The sequence below is a fragment of the Cygnus atratus genome, unplaced genomic scaffold (assembly GCF_013377495.2).
Source record: "Cygnus atratus isolate AKBS03 ecotype Queensland, Australia unplaced genomic scaffold, CAtr_DNAZoo_HiC_assembly HiC_scaffold_38, whole genome shotgun sequence".
NCBI lineage: Eukaryota > Metazoa > Chordata > Aves > Anseriformes > Anatidae > Cygnus > Cygnus atratus.
The window spans coordinates 19,884-44,755 of NW_026109974.1; the positions used below are offsets into that span (position 1 = coordinate 19,884).

A 24,872-nucleotide genomic window follows, 5' to 3' on the forward strand; every position below is an offset into this window, starting at 1 on the left:
AGTGAGGGCGGCGCGCGCATGCGCAGTGCTCAAGCGGCAACTCCTGGCAGCGCCACAGCCGCCATTTTCCCTGAGGGGATGTAAAAGGGGGGGGGGGGGGCAACAAAACCGCCCCCCCCCGGGAAAAAATGACCCAAAATCGCCGCGTTTCACCTCATTTTATTAAAAAACCAACAGCCTCCGCATACGGCGCGCCCCCCTCTCCCCCCGGAAAGCCCCCAAAACCCCGTAAATCCCCCCAAAACCCGCTGCCCTCCCCCCCCACTTGCCCCCCCCCCCCAAATCACCTCAGAGCCGCCCCCCCACTGCCCCCCCCCCCCCCCCCGGAGACATTTTACATATTTATATAAATACCGCGGCCCCCCCCCGCCCCCCCCGCGGCAAAAACCCCAAAATTCCTCATTTTTAGGGTCAGGGGGGGGAGCCAAAAATTAATTAATTTCTTCAAGGGGGGGGAGCCTCAGTCGCCGGGGGGGGGCAGGTCCCGCAGGAGGCCGAAGGCGTCGGTGGGGGGGGGGCCGAAACGGGGGGGCCCCCCCCCGGATTTTTGGCCCCCCCCCGCGGCTTTTTGGGAGCCCCCCCCGGCTTTCTGGGGGCCCCCCCCGATTTTGGGGGGGGGGGCCGAGATTTTCGGGGGGGGTCCCGAGATTTTTTGGGCTCCCCCCACCCCCACCGGGTTTTGGGGGCCCCCCCCCATCAGCGCCACCATGTGGGAGAGGTCCAAGGGGGGGGGCGGCGGCGGCGGCGGCGGGGGGGGGGGCGCCCCCCCCGCGATTTTTTGGGGGGGGGGGCTCGGGGCCCAGGCGGCGCAGCGGGGGGGCCGGCAGGAAGGTCTGCGGAGAACGGGGGGGGGGGGGGTTAATTTTTTTGGGGGGGAACCCCAAATTTTAAAAGGGGGGGTCCCTAAAATTATGGGGGGGGGGGAAGGGGGCTTAAAATTAATGGGGGGGGGGTGGAAAGGGGGTCATAAATTGTGAGGGGGGGGCAAAAGGGGGGCTTAAAATTAAAGAGAGGGGCAAAAAGGGGGGTTAAAATTAATTGGGGGGGGCGAAAGAGGGATTAAAATTAATGGGGGGGGCAAAAGGGGTCCTAAAATTCAAGGGGGGGGGGGGAAATAAGGTGATAAAATTAAAGGGGGGGAGCAAAAAGGGGGGTTAAAATTAATTGGGGGGGGGCAAAAAGGGTCCTAAAATTAAAGGGGGGGGCCCTAAAATTCATGGGGGGGCCCCAAAATCTTAGGGGTGGGGGGCTCAGAACCCACCCCCCCGAGCCCTTTCTGCCTCCCCCCCCCCCTGAAATTCTGGGGACCCTCCCCAATTTTTTTGGGCCCTCCCCAATTTTTTGGGACCCCCCCCCCAGAATTTTGGGGCCCCCCCCTCACCTTCTTGCGGTGCCACTTGTGCTGCTCCCGGCGCTCGTCCACGAACTGGGGGGGGGGGGGGGTCACAAAAAATTTGGGGGGGGTCACGAGAAAATTTGGGGGGGTTTTGGGGCGGGGGGGGCACTCACCGGCAGGAAGCGGGGCTCAGCGGCGAATTCGGGGGGCGGGGGGGGGGCGGCGAGGGGGGGGCAGCTCGGGCCCCCCCCCCCCCCCGGTTTTCGGGGTCCCCCCCCCCCGGGTCGCCCCCCAGGCCCTCCAGGCAGCGCAGCTCCAGCTGGGGAGGGAGGGGGGGGCAAAAATTTAAAAGGGGGGGGAGGGAAGGACCCCAAAATTAAAGGGGGGGGGGCTCAAAATTAAAAGGGGGGTCCCAAAATTAAAGGGGGGGGGCTCAAAATTAAAAGGGGGGGTCCCAAAATTAAAAGGGGGATCCCAAAATTAAAGGGGGGGGGGCTCAAAATTAAAAGGGGGGGTCCCAAAATTAAAAGGGGGGTCCCAAAATTAAAGGGGGGGGGCTCAAAATTAAAAGGGGGGGTCCCAAAATTAAAGGGGGGGGCTCAAAATTAAAAGGGGGGGTCCCAAAATTAAAGGGGGGGGGCTCAAAATTAAAAGGGGGGGTCCCAAAATTAAAAGGGGGGGTCCCAAAATCAAAAGAGGGGTCCTAAAATTAAAGGGGGGGTCCCCAAATTAATGGGGGGGGGTCCTAAAATAAAAGGGGGGGGGCTAAAAATTAAAGGGGGGGTTCCCAAAATTAAAGGGGGGGGTCCCTGAAATTAAAGGGGAGTCCCTAAAATTAAGGGGGGGGTCCCAAAATTAAAGGGGGGGGTCTAAAATTAAAGGGGGGGGGGGTCCCTGAATTAAAAGGGGGGGGTCCCAAAATTAAAGGGGGGGTCCCAAAATTAAAGAGGGGGGCAAAATAAAAGGGGGGGTGTCCCCTAAAATAGGGGGGGGTTATAAAAAGTGGGGGGGCCCCCAGAATTTTGGGGGGGGGGCTCCCCGAAACTCACCTCCACCAGCTTCTTGCTGCTCTTTTTGGGGCCGGGGGGGGGCCCCGGGGGGGGCCCCGGGGGGGGAGCGCCAGGGGGGGGGCTCCCGCAGGGCCCCGTTGGGGACCAGGCGGTGCTTCTGGAAGGTCAGCTTCAGCCCCTCCTCCTGGGGGGGGGGGAGGGAGAAATTTAAAGGGGGGGGGACCCCAAAATATTTCGGGGGGGGGCCCTTCGGAGGCCCCCCCCCCAATTTTGGGAATTTTCGGATTGATAAAATTCAAGGAAACGGCCCCAAAATGGGAAGGGGGGCGGGGGGGGGGGGGGGGCGGTACTCACATCCTTGATCTGCACGGTGAATTCCTTCTCGGGGGGGCGCAGGCGGGTGTAGGGGGGGGGCACGGCGGGGGGCGATTCGGGGGCGCCCCCCCCGTGGAGGTCGGTGCCCCCCCCCCCCGGTGATGGGGGGGGGTCCTCGGGGGGCCACTCGCCAGTGAGCACGGCCTGGCACACCAGGTCCAGGCGGCGGATCAGGGCGCGGTCCTGGGGGTGGGGGGGCACAAAAAAAATTAGGGGGGGGGGTTAAGAATTAGGGGGTGGGGGCTAAGAAATTGGGGGGGGGCGTAAAAAGTTTGAGGGGGGGGGCTTAAAAAAATTTTGGGAGGGGTTGGAGGGGGTTTGGGGGGGTTTTGGGGGGTGTTGAGGGGGGGGGAAATATGGGGGGGGGTTAAAAATATGGGGGGGGGTCATTAAAATATCGGGGGGGTCCAAAAAAAATATTGTGGGGGGTTAAAAAATTAGGGGAGGGGGTAAAAAGTTTGGGGAGGGGGGCTGGAAAATTTGGAGGGGGGTGGGAGGGGGGTTTGGGGGTGCTTTGGGGGGGGTTGGGGGGTTAAAAATATGGGGGGGGGCCATAAAAATATTTGGGGGGGGGGGTTAAAAAATTTGGGGAGGGGGTAAAAAGATTGGGGGGGGAATTTTGTGGGGGCGGGAGGGGGTTTGGGGGGGATGGGGGGGTTAAAAATATGGTGGGGGTCATAAAAACATGGGGGGGAGAAAAAATTGAAGGAGAAAATATAAAAAATTGGGGGGGGCACGTAAAAACTCGGGGGAATTGTAAAAATTGGGGGGAATTATAAAAATTGGGGGTGAAATACAAAAATTAGGGGGAAATTAGAAAAATTGGGGGGGTAAATACAAGAAGTGCTAGGGGAATTCTAAAAACTGGAGAAGAATTATAAAAATTGGAGAAGAATTATAAAAATTGGGGGGAATTACAAAAATTGGAGGGGGCATGTAAAAATTACAGGAAATATGTAAAAATTGAGGAGGAAATCTAAAATTTTGGAGAGAAATTACAAAAATTGGAGGGAAATTAAATAAATTGGGGGAAAATATATAAAATTTTGGAGAGAAATTACAAAAATTGGAGGGAAATTAAATAAATTGGGGGAAAATATATAAAATTTTGGAGAGAAATTACAAAAAATGGAGGGGGCACAAAAACAGGAGAGAATAAAAAAATTGGGGGAGAAATACAAAATGTGGAGGGAAAACTATGAAAATTTGGGAAAAATTATAAAAATTGAGGGGAATATAAAAAAGAAGGAAAATTACAAAAATTAGGTGGGAAATTACAAAAATTAAGAGAAAATATAAAACCTTGGGGGACATTTTAAAAAAATGGGGGATTTTTTTTAAGAGATTTTTAAAAATTGGGGAGAAATTTTTAAAAATTGGGGGAAAAATTTAAAAATTGGGAATACAAAAAGGGAAAATTGAAAAAGTGAGAGAAATACAAAAATTGGGGGGAAAATTGAAAAATTGGGGGGAAATAGAAAAAATTGTGGGGAAAATACAGAAATTTGAGAGGAAATATATACAATTTTGGGGGTTATACAGAAATTTGGGGGGAAATATTTAGAATTTTGGGGGGTAACACAGAAATTTGGGGGGAAATTAGGGGGATACCCCAAAAAATTGGGGGGGGGGGGGGCAACAAAAAAATGGGGAGAAACCTAAAAATTGGGAAAAAAAATATGCAAAAAAAGGGGTTCCCAAAATTTTGGTGTGCCCTAAAAATTCGGGGGGGGGGGCACCCCAAAAATTGGGGGAGGGATTAAAAAAGGGGGGGGGGCACCCCAAAAATTGAGGGGAAACCTTAAAAAATGGGGGGGGCACCCTCAAAAAATGAGGGGAAACCCTGCAAAAAAAACGAGGGGGGGGGGCACCGAAAATTTACCGAAATCTGCGGATTTGACCCCAAAACATTTTGGGGTCCCTCAAATTTTTTTTGGGGGGGTGGGGGGTTACCTTGGGCCACTCGTGGAGGTGCCGGGGGGGTCCCGGGGGGGCGGCGGCGCCATGGGGGGGCGGGGGGGACTCGTCCTCCTCGTCCTCGTCCTCGTCTTCGTCCTCCTCCTCCTCCTCCTCGTCCTCGTCCTCCTCCTCCTCCGACAGCTTGGCCCCCCCGCAGGAAGGTTCCGGACCTGGTGGGTGGGGGTGGGGATTTGGGGGTGAGGGGGGGGCCCCGAAATTAATTGGGGGGGGGTCCCGAAAAAAAGGGGGGGGGTCCTACGAAAATTGGAGGTCCTACAAGGGTTTGGAGGCCGAAAAAAGGAAGTGGCCTCCGAAAATTTGGGAGGTTCTGGAAGGAATTTGGGGGGTTTTAGAGGAAATTTGGGGGTCCTAGAAAATTTGGGGGGGTCCCCGAAATTAATTGGGGGGGGGTCCCGAAAAAAAAGGGGGGGGTCCTACGAAAATTGGAGGTCCTACAAGGGTTTGGAGGCCGAAAAAAGGAGGTGGCCTCCGAAAATTTGGGAGGTTCTGGAAGGAATTTGGGGGGTTTTAGAGGAAATTTGGGGGTCTTAGAAAATTTGGGGGGGTCCCCGAAATTAATTGGGGGGGGGTCCCGAAAAAAAAGGGGGGGGTCCTACGAAAATTGGAGGTCCTACAAGGGTTTGGAGGCCGAAAAAAGGAAGTGGCCTCCGAAAATTTGGGAGGTTCTGGAAGGAATTTGGGGGGTTTTAGAGGAAATTTGGGGGTCTTAGAAAATTTGGGGGGGTCCCCGAAATTAATTGGGGGGGGTCCCGAAAAAAAAGGGGGGGGTCCTACGAAAATTGGAGGTCCTACAAGGGTTTGGAGGCCGAGAAAAGGAGGTGGCCTCCGAAAATTTGGGAGGTTCTGGAAGGAATTTGGGGGGTTTTAGAGGAAATTTGGGGGTCTTAGAAAATTTGGGGGGGTCCCCGAAATTAATTGGGGGGAGGTCCCGAAAAAAAAGGGGGGGGTCCTACGAAAATTGGAGGTCCTACAAGGGTTTGGAGGCCGAAAAAAGGAGGTGGCCTCCAGGAATTTGGGAGGTTCTGGAAGGAATTTGGGGGGTTTTAGAGGAAATTTGGGGGTCTTAGAAAATTTGGGGGGGTCCCCGAAATTAATTGGGGGGGAGTCCCGAAAAAAAAGGGGGGGGGTCCTACGAAAATTGGAGGTCCTACAAGGGTTTGGAGGCCGAAAAAAGGAAGTGGCCTCCGAAAATTTGGGAGGTTCTGGAAGGAATTTGGGGGGTTTTAGAGGAAATTTGGGGGTCCTAAAGGAAAACTGGGGGTCCTAAAAGAATTGGGAGGGGTCCCCAAAATAAATTGGGGGGGTCCTAAAAAAAAAAGGGGGGGTCCTACAAAAATTGGAGGTCCTAAAAGGGTTGGAGGCCGAAAAAAGGAGGTGGCCTCCGGGAATTTGTGAGGCCCTACAAGAATTTGGGGGGATCCTGGAAGAAAATTGGGGGTCCTAAAAGATTCGGGGGGGTCCCCAAAATAAAACAGGGGGGGTCACACAAAAATAGGAGGCCCTACAAAAAACAAACGTCCTCCAAGAAGAGGCGGCCTCCACAAAATTCGGTGTTCTACAAGAAACAGGGAGGCCCTACAAGAAATTTGGGGTCCTACAAGAACATTGGGGGTCCTAAAAGATTCGGGGGGGTCCCCAAAATAAAACAGGGGGGGTCCCACAAAAATAGGAGGCCCTACAAAAAACAAACGTCCTCCAAGAAAAGAGGCGGCCTCTACAAAATTCGGTGTTCTACAAGAAACAGGGAGGCCCTACAAGACTTTTGGGGTCCTACAAGAATTTGGGGGGTCCTAGAAGAAAATTGGGGGTCCTAAAGGATTCGGGGGGGTCCCCGAAATAAAACAGGGGGGGTCCCACAAAAATAGGAGGCCCTACAAAGGTCGGGAGACCCTACAGAAAACAAACGTCCTCCAAGAAAAGAGGCGGCCTCTACAAAATTCGGTGTTCTACAAGAAACAGGGAGGCCCTACAAGAAATTTGGGGTCCCACAAGAAAATTGGGGGTCCTAAAAGATTCGGGGGGGTCCCCAAAATAAAACGGGGGGGGGTCCCACAAAAATAGGAGGCCCTACAAAAAACAAACGTCCTCCAAGAAAAGAGGCGGCCTCTACAAAATTCGGTGTTCTACAAGAAACAGGGAGGCCCTACAAGACTTTTGGGGTCCTACAAGAATTTGGGGGGTCCTAGAAGAAAACTGGGGGTCCTAAAAGATTCGGGGGGGGCCCCAAAATAAAACGGGGGGGTCACACAAAAATAGGAGGCCCTACAAAAAACAAACGTCCTCCAAGAAGAGGCGGCCTCTACAAAATTCGGTGTTCTACAAGGAATTGGGAGGCCCTACAAGAAATTTGGGGTCCTACAAGAATTTGGGGGGTCCTAGAAGAAAATTGGGGGTCCTAAAAGATTCGGGGGGGTCCCCAAAATAAAACAGGGGGGGTCCCACAAAAATAGGAGGCCCTACAAACGTCGGGAGACCCTACAGAAAACAAACGTCCTCCAAGAAAAGAGGCGGCCTCTACAAAATTCGGTGTTCTACAAGAAACAGGGAGGCCCTACAAGAAATTTGGGGTCCTACAAGAACATTGGGGGTCCTAAAAGATTCGGGGGGGTCCCCGAAATAAAACAGGGGGGGTCCTACAAAAATAGGAGGCCCTACAAAAAACAAACGTCCTCCAAGAAGAGGCGGCCTCTACAAAATTCGGTGTTCTACAAGAAACAGGGAGGCCCTACAAGACTTTTGGGGTCCCACAAGAAAATGGGGGGTCCTAAAAGATTCGGGGGGGTCCCCAAAATAAAACAGGGGGGGTCCCACAAAAATAGGAGGCCCTACAAAAAACAAACGTCCTCCAAGAAAAGAGGCGGCCTCTACAAAATTCGGTGTTCTACAAGAAACAGGGAGGCCCTACAAGACTTTTGGGGTCCCATAAATGGCGGCAGTCCCCTAAAAGCGGTCGGGGGTGTCCCCAAATGTCCCCCCCCCCCAAAAAAAAAAAAAAAAAGGCCCCTCTCACCCCTCTCCTCGTCGCTGTCCTCTTCCCCGGAGGACGACTCGGAGGCGGAGGCCGAGAGCTTGCCGAGCTCCAGCTCCGAGTCCTCGTCCTCGTCGGCCGCCGCCGGGGCTCCCGCCGTCCCCCCCGACGTCCCCGGCGGGGCTCCCGACGTCACCTGCGGGCCTCCGCCGCCGCCCTGGGCGCGGAGGAAGCGGCAGCGGGAGGCCAGGAAGGAGAAGTCCGGGTCTCCGATGATGGCGGCCTCCGGCCGGGCCAAGCCGTGGCGGGCGGCCCCGCGGAGGAGCTCCCCGTCGTGCCGTCCCCGCTGCCACCAGGCGGGGAGCTCGGGGCCCGGTTGGGGACACAGGGCCAGGCGGGCGGGGAGCAGCGGGTGGCGCAGGACCTGCTCGCGGAGGCGCCGCAGGAGGGCGAGGCGGCGGAGGCTGCGGGAGGCCCGCTCGGCCGAGACGGGGGTGACGGGGACCGAGGGGTCCGGGGGCTCTGGGGGGGTGGGGGGGGGAAGAGAGAGAAGGGGGGAGGTCAGGGGGCGGCCTCCGCGGGGTGGAGGTGGCCCCCGTCCTCCTCCTCGGGGGCGGCCTCAAGGTCTTGGCCTCGTTTGGAGGCCCGTGACTGGGGGGTGGGGGCGGCCTCCACCCGCGCGGAGGTGGCCTCAACCTCTTGGCCCCGTGCCCATGGAGGCGGCCTCAACCTCTACGTCCCCACGGCCTCCATCCCCGTGGAGGTGGCCTCAACCTCTTGTCCCCATGGCCTCCATCCCCGTGGAGGTGGCCTCAACCTCTTGTCCCCATGGCCTCCATCCCCGTGGAGATGGCCTCAACCTCTTGTCCCCACGGCCTCCATCCCCGTGGAGATGGCCTCAACCTCGTCCCCACGGCCTCCATCCCCGTGGAGGTGGCCTCAACTCATCCCCATGGCCTCCATCCCTGTGGAGGTGGCCTCAACTCATCCCCATGGCCTCCATCCCTGTGGAGGTGGCCTCAACTCATCCCCATGGCCTCCATCCCCGTGGAGCTGGCCTCAACTCGTCCCCATGGCCTCCATCCCCGTGGAGGTGGCCTCAACTCGTCCCCATGGCCTCCATCCCTGTGGAGGTGGCCTCAACTCGTCCCCATGGCCTCCATCCCCGTGGAGATGGCCTCAACTCGTCCCCATGGCCTCCATCCCTGTGGAGGTGGCCTCAACTCGTCCCCATGGCCTCCATCCCTGTGGAGGTGGCCTCAACCTCTTGTCCCCATGGCCTCCATCCCCGTGGAGGTGGCCTCAACCTCTACGTCCCCACGGCCTCCATCCCCGTGGAGGTGGCCTCAACTCGTCCCCATGGCCTCCATCCCCGTGGAGGTGGCCTCAACCTCTTGTCCCCATGGCCTCCATCCCCATGGAGGTGGCCTCAACCTCTTGTCCCCATGGCCTCCATTCCCGTGGACGTGGCCTCAACTCGTCCCCATGGCCTCTGTCCTCCTGGAGATGGCCTCAACGCATCCCCATGGCCTCCATCCCTGTGGAGGTGGCCTCAACCTCTTGTCCCCATGGCCTCCATCCCCGTGGAGGTGGCCTCAACTCGTCCCCATGGCCTCCATCCCTGTGGAGGTGGCCTCAACCTCTTGTCCCCATGGCCTCCATCCCCGTGGAGGTGGCCTCAACGCATCCCCATGGCCTCCATCCCTGTGGAGGTGGCCTCAACCTCTTGTCCCCATGGCCTCCATCCCCGTGGAGGTGGCCTCAACTCGCCCCCATGGCCTCCGTCCTCGTGGAGGTGGCCTCAACCTCTTGGCCCCACGCCCATGGAGATGTCCTCAACCTCTTGGCCTCGTTTGGAGGCCCGTAACTATGGGTTGGAGGTGGCCTCCACCCGCGTGGAGATGGCCTCAACTCGTCCCCATGGCCTCCGTCCCCGTGGAGATGGCCCCAACCTCTTGTCCCCATGGCCTCCATGGCCACGAAGATGTCCCCAACCCAACGACCTCATCGGAAACCCCATCGCCACCTTCTCAAGATGTTCTCCATGACCATGAAGACGACCCCAACCCAACGACCTCAACAGGAACCCCATCCCTATGGGTTGGAGACGTCCTCCATGGCCATGAAGATGTCCCCCATGGCCATGGAGATGTCCCCAACCCAACGACCTCATCGGAAACCCCATCGCTACCTCCTGGAGATGTTCTCCATGGCCATGAAGATGTCCCCCATGACCGTAAAGATAACCCCAACTCAACGACCTCATCGGAAACCGCATCGCTACCTTCTGGAGATGTTCTCCATGACCATGAAGATGACCCCAACCCAACGACCTCAACAGGAACCCCATCCCTATGGGTTGGAGACGTCCTCCATGGCCATGAAGATGTCCCCCATGGCCATGGAGATGACCCCAACCCAACGACCTCATTGGAATCCCCATTGCTACCTCCTGGAGATGTTCTCCATGGCCATGAAGATGTCCCCCATGGCCATGGAGATGTCCCCAACCCAACGACCTCATCGGAAACCCCATCGCTACCTTCTGGAGATGTTCTCCACGCCCATGGAGACGTCCCCACCACCCACCCATCCCCTCCACCCCACCCAGGGGACCCGAGGGGGCCGTGTCCCCAGCTCCTCACCGTCCCCGGGCGCCGGCGGCAGGCGGCAGACCTGCCGGCACATGGCCACGAAGCCGTGGAAGAACTTGGCCAAGCTCTCGTCCGTCTTGCGCTCCAGCCGGGCCAGGGCGCGGAAGCGACCCCAGCGGAAGCGACGGGTCTCGGGGTCAAACTCCACCCCAAAAGTGGACACCACCCGGTAGAAGTCGGCCTGCTCCCGCCGCGTCCACCTTGGGGGGGGGGGGAGGAAGGAGAAAGCGGTGGGACCCCGAAACGGACGTGGGGTTGGGTGGGGATCGAGGCGGGGGGGGGTTCGTGACATCCCAAAAATTCAGGTGTGGGTTCAAAAAACCCAATGTGTGGGGTCCTGGAACGCCCAAAAAAACACAAAGGGGCTCCCAACACCCCAAAAACCTTTACTATGGTGTCCCACCACCCTCAAAACCCCATGGAGATGCCTACAGCACCACAAAAACCCAACGTATGGGGTCCCACCACCCCCAGAACCTCAAATATGACCCCCAAGAACCCCCAAAACCAAGATTTATGGGTCCCACCACCACAAAAACCCAACGCGTGGGGTCCCACCACCCCCAGAACCTCAAATATGACCCCCAAGAACCCCCAAAACCAAAATTTATGGGTCCCACCACCACAAAAACCCAACGTATGGGGTCCCACCACCCCCAGAACCTCAAATATGACCCCCAAGAACCCCCAAAACCAAAATTTATGGGTCCCACCACCACAAAAACCCAACGCGTGGGGTCCCACCACCCCCAGAACCTCAAATATGACCCCCAAGAACCCCCAAAACCAAAATTTATGGGTCCCACCACCACAAAAACCCAACGTATGGGGTCCCACCACCCCCAGAACCTCAAATATGACCCCCAAGAACCCCCAAAACCAAGATTTATGGGTCCCACCACCACAAAAACCCAACGCGTGGGGTCCCACCACCCCCAGAACCTCAAATATGACCCCCAAGAACCCCCAAAACCAAAATTTATGGGTCCCACCACCACAAAAACCCAACGTATGGGGTCCCACCACCCCCAGAACCTCAAATATGACCCCCAAGAACCCCCAAAACCAAAATTTATGGGTCCCACCACCACAAAAACCCAACGCGTGGGGTCCCACCACCCCCAGAACCTCAAATATGACCCCCAAGAACCCCCAAAACCAAAATTTATGGGTCCCACCACCACAAAAACCCAACGCGTGGGGTCCCACCGCCCCCAGAACCTCAAATATGACCCCCAAGAACCCCCAAAACCAAAATTTATGGGTCCCACCACCACAAAAACCCAACGTATGGGGTCCCACCACCCCCAGAACCTCAAATATGACCCCCAAGAACCCCCAAAACCAAAATTTATGGGTCCCACCACCACAAAAACCCAACGCGTGGGGTCCCACCGCCCCCAGAACCTCAAATATGACCCCCAAGAACCCCCAAAACCAAAATTTATGGGTCCCACCACCACAAAAACCCAACGTATGGGGTCCCACCACCCCCAGAACCTCAAATATGACCCCCAAGAACCCCCAAAACCAAAATTTATGGGTCCCACCACCACAAAAACCCAACGCGTGGGGTCCCACCGCCCCCAGAACCTCAAATGTAACCCCTGAGAACCCCCAAAACCTACCGCCCCCCCCCCCCCGGCCCCCCAGGCCCCCCGTACCGTTGCTGTTTCTGCCGCCGCGCCATCTCCTTGAGCTTGCAGGCGGCCTCGCAGCGTCGCCGGCGCCGCTCGCCCCGGGCGGCCGCCTCGGCCCGTAGGCGCTGGCGTTGGCACGAGCGTTGGCACGCGGCCACCAAGCGCCGCAGCCGGGCCGTCAGCACCGAGCCCGCCGGCCACGCCGGCGGCTGTCCTGGAGGACCTGGTGGAGGAGACATCTCCATGAGGTCCTACATGTACCCGTTGGGTGGCACGGGCGTGGTGGACATCTCCATGGCATCGTGGTTGGGTTCTTCATGGTCATAAAGGGGTTGGGGACACCCCCAGGGGGTCCTACAAGCACCCGTTGGGTGCCATGGGCATGGTGGACATCTCCATGACATCGTGGTGGGGTTCTTCATGGGGATAAAGGGGTTGGGGACACCTCCATGGGGTTGGGGACACCTCCGTGGGGTCCTACAAGCACCCGTTGGGTGCCATGGGAGTGGTGGACATCTCCATGACGTCGTGGTTGGGTTCTTCATGGTCATAAAGGGGTTGGGGACATCTCCAGGGGGTTGGGGACACCTCCATGGGGTCCTACAAGCACCCGTTGGGTGCCACGGGCATGGTGGACATCTCCACGACGCCGTGGTGGGGTTCTTCATGGGGACAACGGGGTTGGGGACATCTCAATCCCATCGTGGTGGGATTCTTCATGGGCATAAAGGGGTTGGGGACACCTCCGTGGGGTTGGGGACGCCTCCGTGGGGTTGGGGACGCCTCCAGGACATCGTGGTTACCTTCGTCCCCGTCCACCACCGAGATCTCCTCGTCCAGCAGCATCAGGGGGTCGCTCTGGGGGGACAAAAAAGGGGACCGTGGGGACCTTCTCGTGCCCCCAAGACCCCAAAATTTTGGGGGGTCTCCACCCCCGGCTCACCTCCTCGTCCACCTCCTTCGCCGTCCCCGGCAGGGGCTTGTACTCGGGGTCCTCGCAGTCCTTGTCGAAATCCACGCTGGGGTTGGGGACAGAGGGGACAACCGTGAGCCCCCGCCCCCCCTGGAAGCCCCCCGAGATGCCACCACGACCTCCCCCGGGGTGCCTCAGACCATCCCGAGAAGACGTTGAACTCAGCCGGGCCACCGCCCGTCGGTATTAGCATGGCACAGTCATCACCGGCACCCAGCGGGGACACCCTCGGGGGGTTGGGGACATCCTCGGGGGCTTGGGGACACTCTTGGGGACATCGTTGAGGGCTTTGGGACATCCTTGAGGGCTTGGGGACACTCTTTGGGACATCGCTGGGGTCTTTGTGACACTCTTGGGGGCATTGTCGGGGGCTTTGGGACATCGTTGGGGGCTTGGGGACGCTCTTGGGGTCTTGGGGACATCGTTGGGGGCTTGGGGACATGATTGAGGGCTTGGGGACGCTCTTGGGGTCTTTGGTACATTGATGGGTGCTTGGGGACATCGTTGGGGTCTTTGGGGACACTCTTGGGGACATTGTCGGGGGCTTTGGGACATTGTTGGGGTCTTGGGGACGCTCTTGGGGTCTTGGGGACATCGTTGGGGGCTTGGGGACACTCTTGGGGACATCGTTGGGGTCTTTGGGGACACTCTTGGGGACATTGTCGGGGGCTTTGGGACATTGTTGGGGTCTTGGGGACGCTCTTGGGGTCTTGGGGACATCGTTGGGGGCTTGGGGACACTCTTGGGGACATCGTTGGGGTCTTTGGGGACACTCTTGGGGACATTGTCGGGGGCTTTGGGACATTGTTGGGGTCTTGGGGACGCTCTTGGGTCGCTCTTGGGGTCTTGGGGACATCGTTGGGGGCTTGGGGACACTCTTGGGGACATCGTTGAGGGCTTTGGGACATCCTTGAGGGCTTGGGGACACTCTTTGGGACATCGTTGGGGTCTTTGTGACACTCTTGGGGGCATTGTCGGGGGCTCTGGGACATCGTTGGGGGCTTGGGGACGCTCTTGGGGTCTTGGGGACATCGTTGGGGGCTTGGGGACATGATTGAGGGCTTGGGGACACTTGGGGTCTTTGGTACATTGATGGGTGCTTGGGGACATCGTTGGGGTCTTTGGGGACACTCTTGGGGACATTGTCGGGGGCTTTGGGACATTGTTGGGGTCTTGGGGACGCTCTTGGGGTCTTGGGGACATCGTTGGGGGCTTGGGGACACTCTTGGGGACATCGTTGAGGGCTTTGGGACATCCTTGAGGGCTTGGGGACACTCTTTGGGACATCGTTGGGGTCTTGAGGACACTCTTGGGGGCATTGTCGGGGGCTTTGGGACATCGTTGGGGGCTTGGGGACGCTCTTGGGGTCTTGGGGACATCGTTGGGGGCTTGGGGACATGATTGAGGGCTTGGGGACGCTCTTGGGGTCTTTGGTACATTGATGGGCGCTTGGGGACATCGTTGGGGTCTTTGGGGACACTCTTGGGGACATTGTCGGGGGCTTTGGGACATTGTTGGGGTCTTGGGGATGCTCTTGGGGTCTTGGGGACATCGTTGGGGGCTTGGGGACACTCTTGGGGACATCGCTGAGGGCTTTGGGACATCCTTGAGGGCTTGGGGACACTCTTTGGGACATCGTTGGGGTCTTTGGGGACACTCTTGGGGACATTGTCGGGGGCTTTGGGACATTGTTGGGGTCTTGGGGACGCTCTTGGGGTCTTGGGGACATCGTTGGGGGCTTGGGGACACTCTTGGGGACATCGTTGAGGGCTTTGGGACATCCTTGAGGGCTTGGGGACACTCTTTGGGACATCGCTGGGGTCTTTGTGACACTCTTGGGGGCATTGTCGGGGGCTTTGGGACATCGTTGGGGGCTTGGGACGCTCTTGGGGTCTTGGGGACATCGTTGGGGGCTTGGGGACATGATTGAGGGCTTGGGGACGCTCTTGGGGTCTTTGGTACATTGATGGGCGCTTGGGGACATCGTTGGGGTCTTTGGGGACACTCTTGGGGACATTGTCGGGGGCTTTGGGACATTGTTGGGGTCTTGGGGACGCTCTTGGGGTCTTGGGGACATCGTTGGGGGCTTGGGGACACTCTTGGGGACATCGTTGAGGGCTTTGGGACATCCTTGAGGGCTTGGGGACACTCTTTGGGACATCGTTGGGGTCTTGGGGACGCTCTTGGGGTCTTGGTGACATCGTTGGGGGCATGGGGACACTCCTGGGGTATTTGGGACACTCTTGGGGACATTGTTGGGGTCTTAGGGACATCGTTGGGGTTTTGAGGACATTGTTGGGGTCCTGGGGACATTGTAGGGATCTTGGGGAAATCGTTGGGGTTTTGGGGACGAAGTTGGGGTTTCGGGGACACCGTCGGGGTTTTGGGGACAAAGTTGGGGTTTTGAGGACATTGTTGGGGTCCTGGAGACATTGGTGGGATCTTGGGGAAATCGTTGGGGTTTTGGGGACACCGTCGGGGTTTTGGGGACACCGTTGGGGCTCTGGGGACATCTTTGGGGTCGTCTTTGCGACACCGTTGGGGTCTTAGGGACATCGTTGGGGTTTTGAGGACATTGTTGGGGTCCTGGAGACATTGGTGGGATCTTGGGGAAACCGTTGGGGTTTTGGGGACAAAGTTGGGGTTTTGAGGACATTGTTGGTGTCTTGGGGACATTGTTGGGATCTTGGGGAAATCGTTGGGGTTTTGGGGACACCGTCGGGGTTTTGGGGACACCGTTGGGGCTTTGGGGACATCTTTGAGGTCGTCTTTGCGACACCGTTGGGGTCTTAGGGACATCGTTGGGGTTTTGAGGACATTGTTGGGGTCCTGGAGACATTGTTGGGATCTTGGGGAAACCGTTGGGGTTCTGGGGACAAAGTTGGGGTTTTGGGGACACCCTCGGGGTCTCACCCTTCCCCGACGTCCAGGCGCTGCTCGGCAGCGATCGCCTTCTCGTCGGGGCGGCCGGCTTTCTCCAGAAAGCAGAGCGCGGGGTCGGCCCGCATGGTGTTGTACTTCTCATATCCTACAAAGAGAAAAAAAAAGGGGCCGGGAGACCGTCGGGGACCCAAATCCTTCGGATTTCGCCCCGAAAACTCAGCGCCCGGCCTACGAAGTACGCACCGTGCTTGAAGACGCCGATGAGGAGGGATTTGTCGGCCTCGGCGTCCCACCAGGCGGTCGGCACCTCCAGCTGCTCCACCAGCGGGAACCAGATGTCGATCTCGCTGTGGGGCACGAGTGGGGGGCTCAGGGGGGGTCGGGAAGCCAGAGGACCCCAAAATGGGGACGGGGAACCCCCAAAACGGGGCTGGGGATCCAGAAATGGTCATAAGTTGGGGTTGGGGAAGGTCTAAGTGGGGCTGGAGCACCTGAAAGAACCTCAAAATGGGGCTGGAGAACCTCAAAGTGGGGCTGGAGAACCTCAAAACGGGCCTGGAGCACCCTAAAATGGGTCTGGAGCACCCCAAAGATCCACAAAATGGGTCTTGGACACCCCAAAATGGGGCTGGAGCACGTCAGATTGGGTCTGGAGAACCTCAAAATGGGTCCGGAACACCCCAAAATGGGTCTGGAGAACCCCAAAATGGGTCCAGAAAACCTCAAAGTGGGTCTGGAGAACCCCAAAATGAGTCTGGAGAACCCCAAAGAACCCCATAATGGGTCTGGAGCACCCCAAAATGGGTCCAGGGCACTCAAAAATGGGCCTGGAACACCCCAAAATGGGTCTGGAGAACCTCAAAGTGCATCTGGAGAACCTCAAGGTGGGTCCGGAGAACCCCAAAATGAGTCTGGAGAACCCCAAAGAACCCCATAATGGGTCTGGAGCACCCCAAAATGGGTCCGGAGCACTCAAAATGTATCTGGAACACCCCAAAATGGGTCCGGAGAACCTCAAAGTAGGTCTGGAGAACCTCAAGGTGGGTCCGGAGAACCCCAAAATGAGTCTGGAGAACCCCAAAGAACCCCATAATGGGTCTGGAGCACCCCAAAATGGGTCCGGAGCACTCAAAATGTATCTGGAACACCCCAAAATGGGTCCGGAGAACCTCAAAGTAGGTCTGGAGAACCTCAAGGTGGGTCCGGAGAACCCCAAAATGAGTCTGGAGAACCCCAAAGAACCCCATAATGGGTCTGGAGCACCCCAAAATGGGTCTGGAGCACCCCAAAATGGGTCTGGAGAACCTCAAAGTGCGTCTGGAGAACCTCAAGGTGGGTCCGGAGAACCCCAAAATGAGTCTGGAGAACCCCAAAGAACCCCATAATGGGTCTGGAGCACCCCAAAATGGGTCCGGGGCACTGAAAATGTATCTGGAACACCCCAAAATGGGTCCGGAGAACCTCAAAGTAGGTCTGGAGAACCTCAAGGTGGGTCCGGAGAACCCCAAAATGAGTCTGGAGAACCCCAAAGAACCCCATAATGGGTCTGGAGCACCCCAAAATGGGTCCGGAGAACCTCAAAGTAGGTCTGGAGAACCCCAAAATGGGTCTGGAGCACCCCAAAACGGGTCCACGAGGTGCGGGGCCCTCACCTGGCCATGGCCCCCGCCAGCACCTTCTCCGCCTGGTCCCCGATCACCTCCTGCCGCAGGTAGTAGAGCATCCGCACGCGGAGCAGCACCCTGGTGGGGGCCAGCGAGGAGAAAAAGCCGTCAGGAACGGGACCGGGGGCGGGTTTGGGGCCGCGGGAGGGATTCGGGGACCCGGGATGGGTTTGGGGACCCGGGACGTGGGATGGATTTGGGGACCTGGGACGGATTCGGGGACCTCGGACGGATTCGGGGCCGCGGGACGGATTCGGGGACCTCGGACGGATTCGGGGACCAGGGACGGGTTCGGGGACCGGGGACCTTGGATGGATTTGGGGACCTCAGATGGATTTTGGGACGTGCGACGGACTTGGGGACAGGTTCGGGGACGTGGGACGGATTCGGGGACCTCAGATGGATTTGGGGACGGGGGACAGGTTCAGGGACGGGTTTGGGGACCTTGGATGGATTTTGGGGGACCTCGGATGGATTTGGGGACATGGGACGGATTCGGGGACGGGTTTGGGGACACGGGATGGATTCGGGGACCTGGGATGGATTTTGGGGACGTGAGATGGATTTGGGGGACGTGGGATGGAGTTTGGGGACCTCAGATGGAGTTCGGGGACCTCGGATGGATTTTGGGGACGCGAGGTGGATTTTGGGGACACGAGGTGGATTTTGGGGATCTCGGATGGAGTTCGGGGACCTTGGATGGAGTTTGGGGACGCGAGGTGGATTTGGGGGACGCGAGATGGATTTGGGGGTCCTTGGATGGAGTTTGGGGACGCGAGGTGGATTTTGGGGGACGCGAGGTGGATTTTGGGGACACGAGGTGGATTTGGAGGACCTCGGATGGATTTGGGGGACCTTGGATGGAGTTTGGGGACGCGAGGTGGATTTTGGGGGACGCGAGGTGGATTTTGGGGACACGAGATGGATTTGGAGGACCTCGGATGGATTTGGGGGACCTTGGATGGAGTTTGGGGACGCGAGGTGGATTTTGGGGGATGCGAGGTGGATTTTGGGGACACGAGATGGATTTGGAGGACCTCGGATGGATTTGGGGGACCTCGGATGGATTTTGGGGACGTGAGCTGGATTTTGGGGAACATGGGATAGAATCTGAGGACCCGGGACGGATTTGGGGACGTGGGATGGATTTGGGGGGACCTCAGACGGATTTTGGGACGCGGGATGGATTTTGGGACGCGAGACGGATTCTGGGGACGCGAGACGGATTTTGGGGACCTGGTGACGTCCCGTGCCCCACCCCACCCCCGCTCACTTGTTGCACTGGTGCTTGAGGTGCTTCTTGTAGCTCTCGTCCTGGAAGAGCGTGTCGGGGTTGTACTTGCGGATCCACTCGGCCTTGTGGACGTCGAAGGTGCTCTGGGACTTCACCTTCTTCCCCTTGCGGCCACGGGGGACGGGGATGGAGAGCCCTGGAGAAGACCAGAGGACGTCAGCGGGGGACCCGGGGGGGTCCCATCCACCCCACGGCTGCAGAAGCCCCCTCACCCGAGTGGTTTTGGAGCTCCTTAGCCTTGCCGTTCTCGCTGGGGCTGATGAGGTCCCAGATGAAGCCCTTGATGTTCTCGTCGCCCCGGTAGTGGAGGAGGCAGTAGACCAGGATGGCGCGGCAGATGGTCTCCACGTCCCGCTCCGACAGGCGCCGCTTGAACCTCCCGTGGGACAGGATCTCCCGCCACCGGCCCCAGCTGCCGGAGGACAAGGGGTCACGGATTTGGCCCTCACTTGGTGGATCCCCACCTCCCGTCATCTCTTCTCCTCGTGGTTGCCACCAAAGAGGCGGAGATGGCGCGGCCACCAAGCATCCACTCGTGGTTGCCACCAGAGAAGAGCTGGAGGTGGTTTTGCTCTACGTCAAGCATGGTTGACACCAAAAAGTTGGAGATGGTCTTTCTCTACGTCAAGCTTCTACTCATGGTTGGCACCAAAGAGTTGGAGTTGGCTTTCCTCTACATCAAACATCTACTCATGGTTGCCACCAATGAGTAGGAGATGGTTTTGGTCTACGTCAAGCATCTCCTCATGGTTGATGCCAGAGAAGAACCCAGAATTAGAGCTAATTTGCTCTTTCCTCCAAGCATCTCCTCATGGTTGCCACCAGAGAAGAGCTCGATCTGGTTTTAGTCTACGTCAAGCATCTACTCATGGGTGCCACCAAAGAGCTGGAGATGGTTTCTCTCTACATCAAGCATCTACTCGTGGTTGACACCAGAGAAGAACCAAAAATAAGAGTTGGTTTGCTCTACTCTTCAAGCATCTACTCGTGGTTGCCACCAGAGAAGAGCTGGAGGTGGTTTTTCTCTACGTCAAGCATGGTTGACACCAAAAAGCTGGAGATGGTTTTTCTCTACGTCAAGCTTCTACTCATGGTTGACACCAAAGAGTTGGAGTTGGTCTTCCTCTACGTCAAGCTTCTACTCATGGTTGACACCAAAGAGTTGGAGTTGGCTTTCCTCTACGTCAAGCTTCTACTCATGGTTGACACCAAAGAGTTGGAGTTGGTCTTCCTCTACGTCAAGCTTCTACTCATGGTTGACACCAAAGAGTTGGAGTTGGCTTTCCTCTACGTAAAGCTTCTACTCATGGTTGACACCAAAGAGTTGGAGTTGGCTTTCCTCTACGTAAAGCTTCTACTCATGGTTGACACCAAAGAGTTGGAGTTGGTCTTCCTCTACGTCAAGCTTCTACTCATGGTTGACACCAAAGAGTTGGAGTTGGTCTTCCTCTACGTCAAGCTTCTACTCATGGTTGACACCAAAGAGTTGGAGTTGGTCTTCCTCTACGTCAAGCTTCTACTCATGGTTGACACCAAAGAGTTGGAGTTGGTCTTCCTCTATGTCAAGCTTCTACTCATGGTTGCCACCAAAGAGTTGGAGTTGGTTTTCCTCTACGTCAACCATCTCCTCGTGGTTGCCACCAAAGAGCCGGAGATGGTTTTCCTCCACATCAACCGCGGTTGCCGCCAGAGGAGAACCAAAACCAAGCCCTGCTCTTCCCTCCGACCACCTCCTCATGGTTTCCACCACAAACCACCTGGAACCTCGTCCTCCCCCGACCCCAAAACTCCCCCGGGGCGGAGGGGGACGGGGATGTCCCCGAGCCCCGGTCCTCACCCGTAGACCAGGAGGTGCTTCTCCACGCGGAAGCAGTCGGTGCGGCCATAGGCGTGGTGCAAGGCGTGGTGGTGGTGGCGGTCGTGCCGCCGGGACCGGGGCCTCTCCTCGTCCTCGCTCTCCAGGTCGGAGAACTCCACCAGGTCGTCGTCGCGCAGGGTGCTGAAGTGCCGCGTCTGCTTGCGCACGCGCGGCGTGTCGATCACCAGGTTGTTCTGGGCGAGGAGAGACGGAGAAGGATGAGGTCCTTCCCCCAACCTCCCACCGCCTCCCCACCTGGTGACCCGCCACCACCCAACCTTGCTGTTGAGGAGGTCCAGGTCCAGGTCGGCTTTCTTGGCCCACTTCTGCCAGAAGTTGGGGTCGTCCAAGGCGATGTCGGTGCGGTTTTCCGAGGCCACGAAGCTCGCCTGGGGGAGGACAAGGGAGGTGCTCGCCCACCAGGCGTCCACCGGAGGTGGTGGGAAGGGACCCGGGAGAAGGTCGAGGTACCTTGGCGAAGGTGGAGCCCTTCCCCTCGCTCTCGATGGTGATGGTGGTGGTGCGGCGCAGCAGGATCTGGTCGATGTCCTCCTCGCAGAACTTGGAGCCTTCGTCGTCCTCCTCCATGATGGCCGCGTAGGCCCCCTTGCGCAGGAGGTCCTCGATCTCCTTCTTGGAGAACTGTTGGATCTAGCAGGAAGGAGGAGAAGAGCGATGAGGAAACGGACGCCTTCGGGCTCCGTGTCCCGCCCCAAACCACCTCCAAGCCCCAGGTCCTGCTAGAGTAGGACCTTCACGACATGCTTCCCTTGAAGAACCCCTTCCATGGGGTCTCCACCCCTCATTTCCCTTGAAGAACATCTCCCATGGGGTCTCCACCCCTCATTTCCCTTGAAGAACATCTTCCATGGGTTCTCCACCCCACATTTTTCATTGAAGAACCCCTTCCATGGGGTCTCCACCCCTCATTTCCCTTGAAGAACATCTCCCATGGGGTCTCCACCCCTCATTTCCCTTGAAGAACCCCTTCCATGGGGTCTCCACCCCTCATTTCCCTTGAAGAACATCTTCCATGGGTTCTCCACCCCACATTTTTCATTGAAGAACCCTTTCCATGGGGTCTCCACCCCTCATTTCCCTTGAAGAACATCTCCCATGGGGTCTCCACCCCTCATTTCCCTTGAAGAACCCCTTCCATGGGGTCTCCACCCCTCATTTTTCCTTGAAGAACCCCTTCCATGGGGTCTCCACCCCTCATTTCCCTTGAAGAACATCTCCCATGGGGTCTCCACCCCTCATTTCCCTTGAAGAACATCTTCCATGGGTTCTCCACCCCTCATTTTTCATTGAAGAACCCCTTCCATGGGGTCTCCACCCCTCATTTCCCTTGAAGAACATCTCCCATGGGGTCTCCACCCCTCATTTCCCTTGAAGAACCCCTTCCATGGGGTCTCCACCCCTCATTTCCCTTGAAGAACATCTTCCATGGGTTCTCCACCCCACATTTTTCATTGAAGAACCCTTTCCATGGGGTCTCCACCCCTCATTTCCCTTGAAGAACATCTCCCATGGGGTCTCCACCCCTCATTTCCCTTGAAGAACCCCTTCCATGGGGTCTCCACCCCTCATTTTTCCTTGAAGAACCCCTTCCATGGGGTCTCCACCCCTCATTTCCCTTGAAGAACATCTCCCATGGGGTCTCCACCCCTCATTTTTCATTGAAGAACCCTTTCCATGGGGTCTCCACCCCTCATTTCCCTTGAAGAACATCTTCCATGGGTTCTCCACCCCACATTTTTCATTGAAGAACCCTTTCCATGGGGTCTCCACCCCTCATTTCCCTTGAAGAACATCTTCCATGGGTTCTCCACCCCACATTTTTCATTGAAGAACCCTTTCCATGGGTCTCCACCCCTCATTTCCCTTGGAGAACATCTCCCATGGGTTCTCCACCCCTCATTTCCCTTGAAGAAACCCCTTCCATGGGGTCTCCACCCCTCATTTCCCTTGAAGAACCCCTTCCATGGGGTCTCCACCCCTCATTTTTCCTTGAAGAACATCTTCCATGGGTTCTCCACCCCACATTTCCCCCCCAGGACCCCTTCCATGGGGTCTCCACCCCACATTTTTCCTTGAAGAACCCCTTCCATGGGGTCTCCACCCCCCGTTTCCCCCCCCGGGACCCCTCTTTATGGTGTCTCCACCCACGTTTCCCCCCCAGGACCCCTTCCATGGGTTCTCCACCCCTCATTTTTCCTTGAAGAACATCTCCCACGGGTTCTCCACCCCACATTTTTCCTTGAAGAACCACTTCCACGGGGTCTCCACCCCCCGTTTTCCCCCCCGGGACCCCTTTTTATGGGGTCTCCACCCCCCGTTTCCCCCCCCGGGACCCCTCTTTATGGTGTCTCCACCCCACGTTTCCCCCCCAGGACCCCTTCCATGGGTTCTCCACCCCTCATTTCCCTTGAAGAACATCTCCCACGGGTTCTCCACCCCACATTTTTCCTTGAAGAACCACTTCCACGGGGTCTCCACCCCCCGTTTCCCCCCCGGGACCCCTTTTTATGGGGTCTCCACCCCCCGTTTCCCCCCCGGGACCCCTTTTTATGGGGTCTCCACCCCACATTTCCCCCCAGGACCCCTTCCATGGGTTCTCCACCCCTCATTTTTCCTTGAAGAACCCCTTCCACGGGGTCTCCACCCCCCGTTTCCCCCCCGGGACCCCTTTTTATGGGGTCTCCACCCCCCGTTTCCCCCCCAGGACCCCTTTTTATGGGGTCTCCACCCCACATTTCCCCCCCAGGACCCCTTCCATGGGTTCTCCACCCCTCATTTTTCCTTGAAGAACCCCTTCCACGGGTAAACACCCCCCGTTTCCCCCCCCCGGGACCCCTTTTTACGGGGTCTCCACCCCCCGCTTCCCCCCCCGGGCCCCCTTACCCCCGCGATGTTGCCCTCGCGGCCGCTCATGGACTGCAGCACGGCCTTGTCGAGGCCCAGCTTGAGGCTGGCCTTGTCGAACATCTCCCGCTCGTAGGAGTTGCGCGTGATGAGGCGGTACACCTTCACCGCCTTGCTCTGCCCGATGCGGTGGCACCGCGCCTGGGCCTGCGGGGGCAGGGGGGGAAGCGCGCGGCAAGGTGGGGTCAGCGGGGCACCGAAACCCCAAAGCCCCTTGGGGCAGCGAACCCCAAATCCCACCGAGTCGAACTCAACAGGGCGCCAAACCCCAAATCCCGTTGAGTCGAACTCAACGGGGCGCCAAACCCCAAACCTCTTTGAGATGACATCAACGGGGCCCCCAACCCAAGACCCCATCAAGATGAACTCAACGGGGCATCAAACCCAAGACCCTATTGACTCAAACCCAGTGGGGCACCAAACCCCAAATCCCGTTGAGTTTGACTCAATGGGGCCCCAAACCCCAAGACCCCGTCGATTCAAACTCAACGGGGCCCCGAAACCCAAGACTCCCTCGACTCAAAGTCAACGGGGCCCCGAAACCCAAGACCCCCTCGACTCAAAGTCAACGGGGCCCCGAAACCCAAGACCCCTCGACTCAAACTCAACAGGGCCCCGAAACCCAAGACCCCGTCGACTCAAACTCAACAGGGCCCCGAAACCCAAGACCCCGTCGACTCAAAGTCAACGGGGCCCCGAAACCCAAGACCCCCTCGACTCAAAGTCAACGGGGCCCCAAAACCCAAGACCCCTCGACTCAAACTCAACGGGGCCCCGAAACCCAAGACCCCCTCGACTCAAACCTCAACGGGGCCCCGAAACCCAAGACCCCCTCGACTCAAACTCAACGGGGCCCCGAAACCCAAGACCCCCTCGACTCAAACTCAACGGGGCCCTGAAACCCAAGACCCCCTCGACTCAAACCTCAAAGGGGCCCCGAAACCCAAGACCCCCTCGACTCAAACTCAACGGGGCCCCGAAACCCAAGACCCCGTCGACTCAAACTCAACGGGGCCCCGAAACCCAAGGCCCCACGGCAACGGGGACAAAGTGGGGGTGGCGGCGAGGCAGGAGGAGCCCCCGGGGGCTCACCTGGAGGTCGTTTTGGGGATTCCAGTCGGAGTCGAAGATGATGCAGGTGTCGGCGGCGGTCAGGTTGATGCCCAGCCCCCCCGCCCGCGTGCACAGCAGGAAGACGAAGCGATCCGAGTCGGGCTTGCTGAAGCGGTCGATGGCGGCTTGCCGCAGGTTGCCCCGCACCCGCCCGTCGATGCGCTCGTACAGGTACCTGCCGACACCCCAAAACCGCGTC

General features: G+C 57.9%; 1 protein-coding gene and 1 non-coding gene across 2 annotated transcripts in view; both read right to left on the reverse strand.

Moving 5' to 3' along the window:
• Window positions 1–29: 29 nt before the first annotated feature.
• The window catches only part of CHD8 (chromodomain helicase DNA binding protein 8), a 31,158-nt gene continuing 6,315 nt past the window's right edge, over window positions 30–24,872 (reverse strand). The window contains exons 15-34 of the mRNA XM_035572350.2: window positions 24,653–24,848; window positions 23,540–23,707; window positions 21,107–21,286; window positions 20,914–21,024; window positions 20,615–20,829; window positions 18,990–19,189; window positions 18,757–18,913; window positions 17,472–17,561; window positions 16,063–16,166; window positions 15,850–15,964; window positions 12,907–12,982; window positions 12,767–12,821; window positions 11,988–12,186; window positions 10,315–10,523; window positions 7,712–8,191; window positions 4,725–4,850; window positions 3,669–3,697; window positions 2,701–2,904; window positions 2,386–2,530; window positions 30–70 (exon numbers count right to left, since the gene is read on the reverse strand). Coding sequence (XP_035428243.2) covers window positions 30–70; window positions 2,386–2,530; window positions 2,701–2,904; window positions 3,669–3,697; window positions 4,725–4,850; window positions 7,712–8,191; window positions 10,315–10,523; window positions 11,988–12,186; window positions 12,767–12,821; window positions 12,907–12,982; window positions 15,850–15,964; window positions 16,063–16,166; window positions 17,472–17,561; window positions 18,757–18,913; window positions 18,990–19,189; window positions 20,615–20,829; window positions 20,914–21,024; window positions 21,107–21,286; window positions 23,540–23,707; window positions 24,653–24,848 — 3,100 coding nt within the window. The remainder of the gene's footprint in view (window positions 71–2,385; window positions 2,531–2,700; window positions 2,905–3,668; window positions 3,698–4,724; window positions 4,851–7,711; window positions 8,192–10,314; window positions 10,524–11,987; window positions 12,187–12,766; window positions 12,822–12,906; window positions 12,983–15,849; window positions 15,965–16,062; window positions 16,167–17,471; window positions 17,562–18,756; window positions 18,914–18,989; window positions 19,190–20,614; window positions 20,830–20,913; window positions 21,025–21,106; window positions 21,287–23,539; window positions 23,708–24,652; window positions 24,849–24,872) is intronic.
• LOC118261496 (small nucleolar RNA U6-53/MBII-28) lies at window positions 13,066–13,148 on the reverse strand. Its single transcript, XR_004782397.1, has one exon. It is a non-coding gene; the product is annotated as a small nucleolar RNA U6-53/MBII-28 (small nucleolar RNA).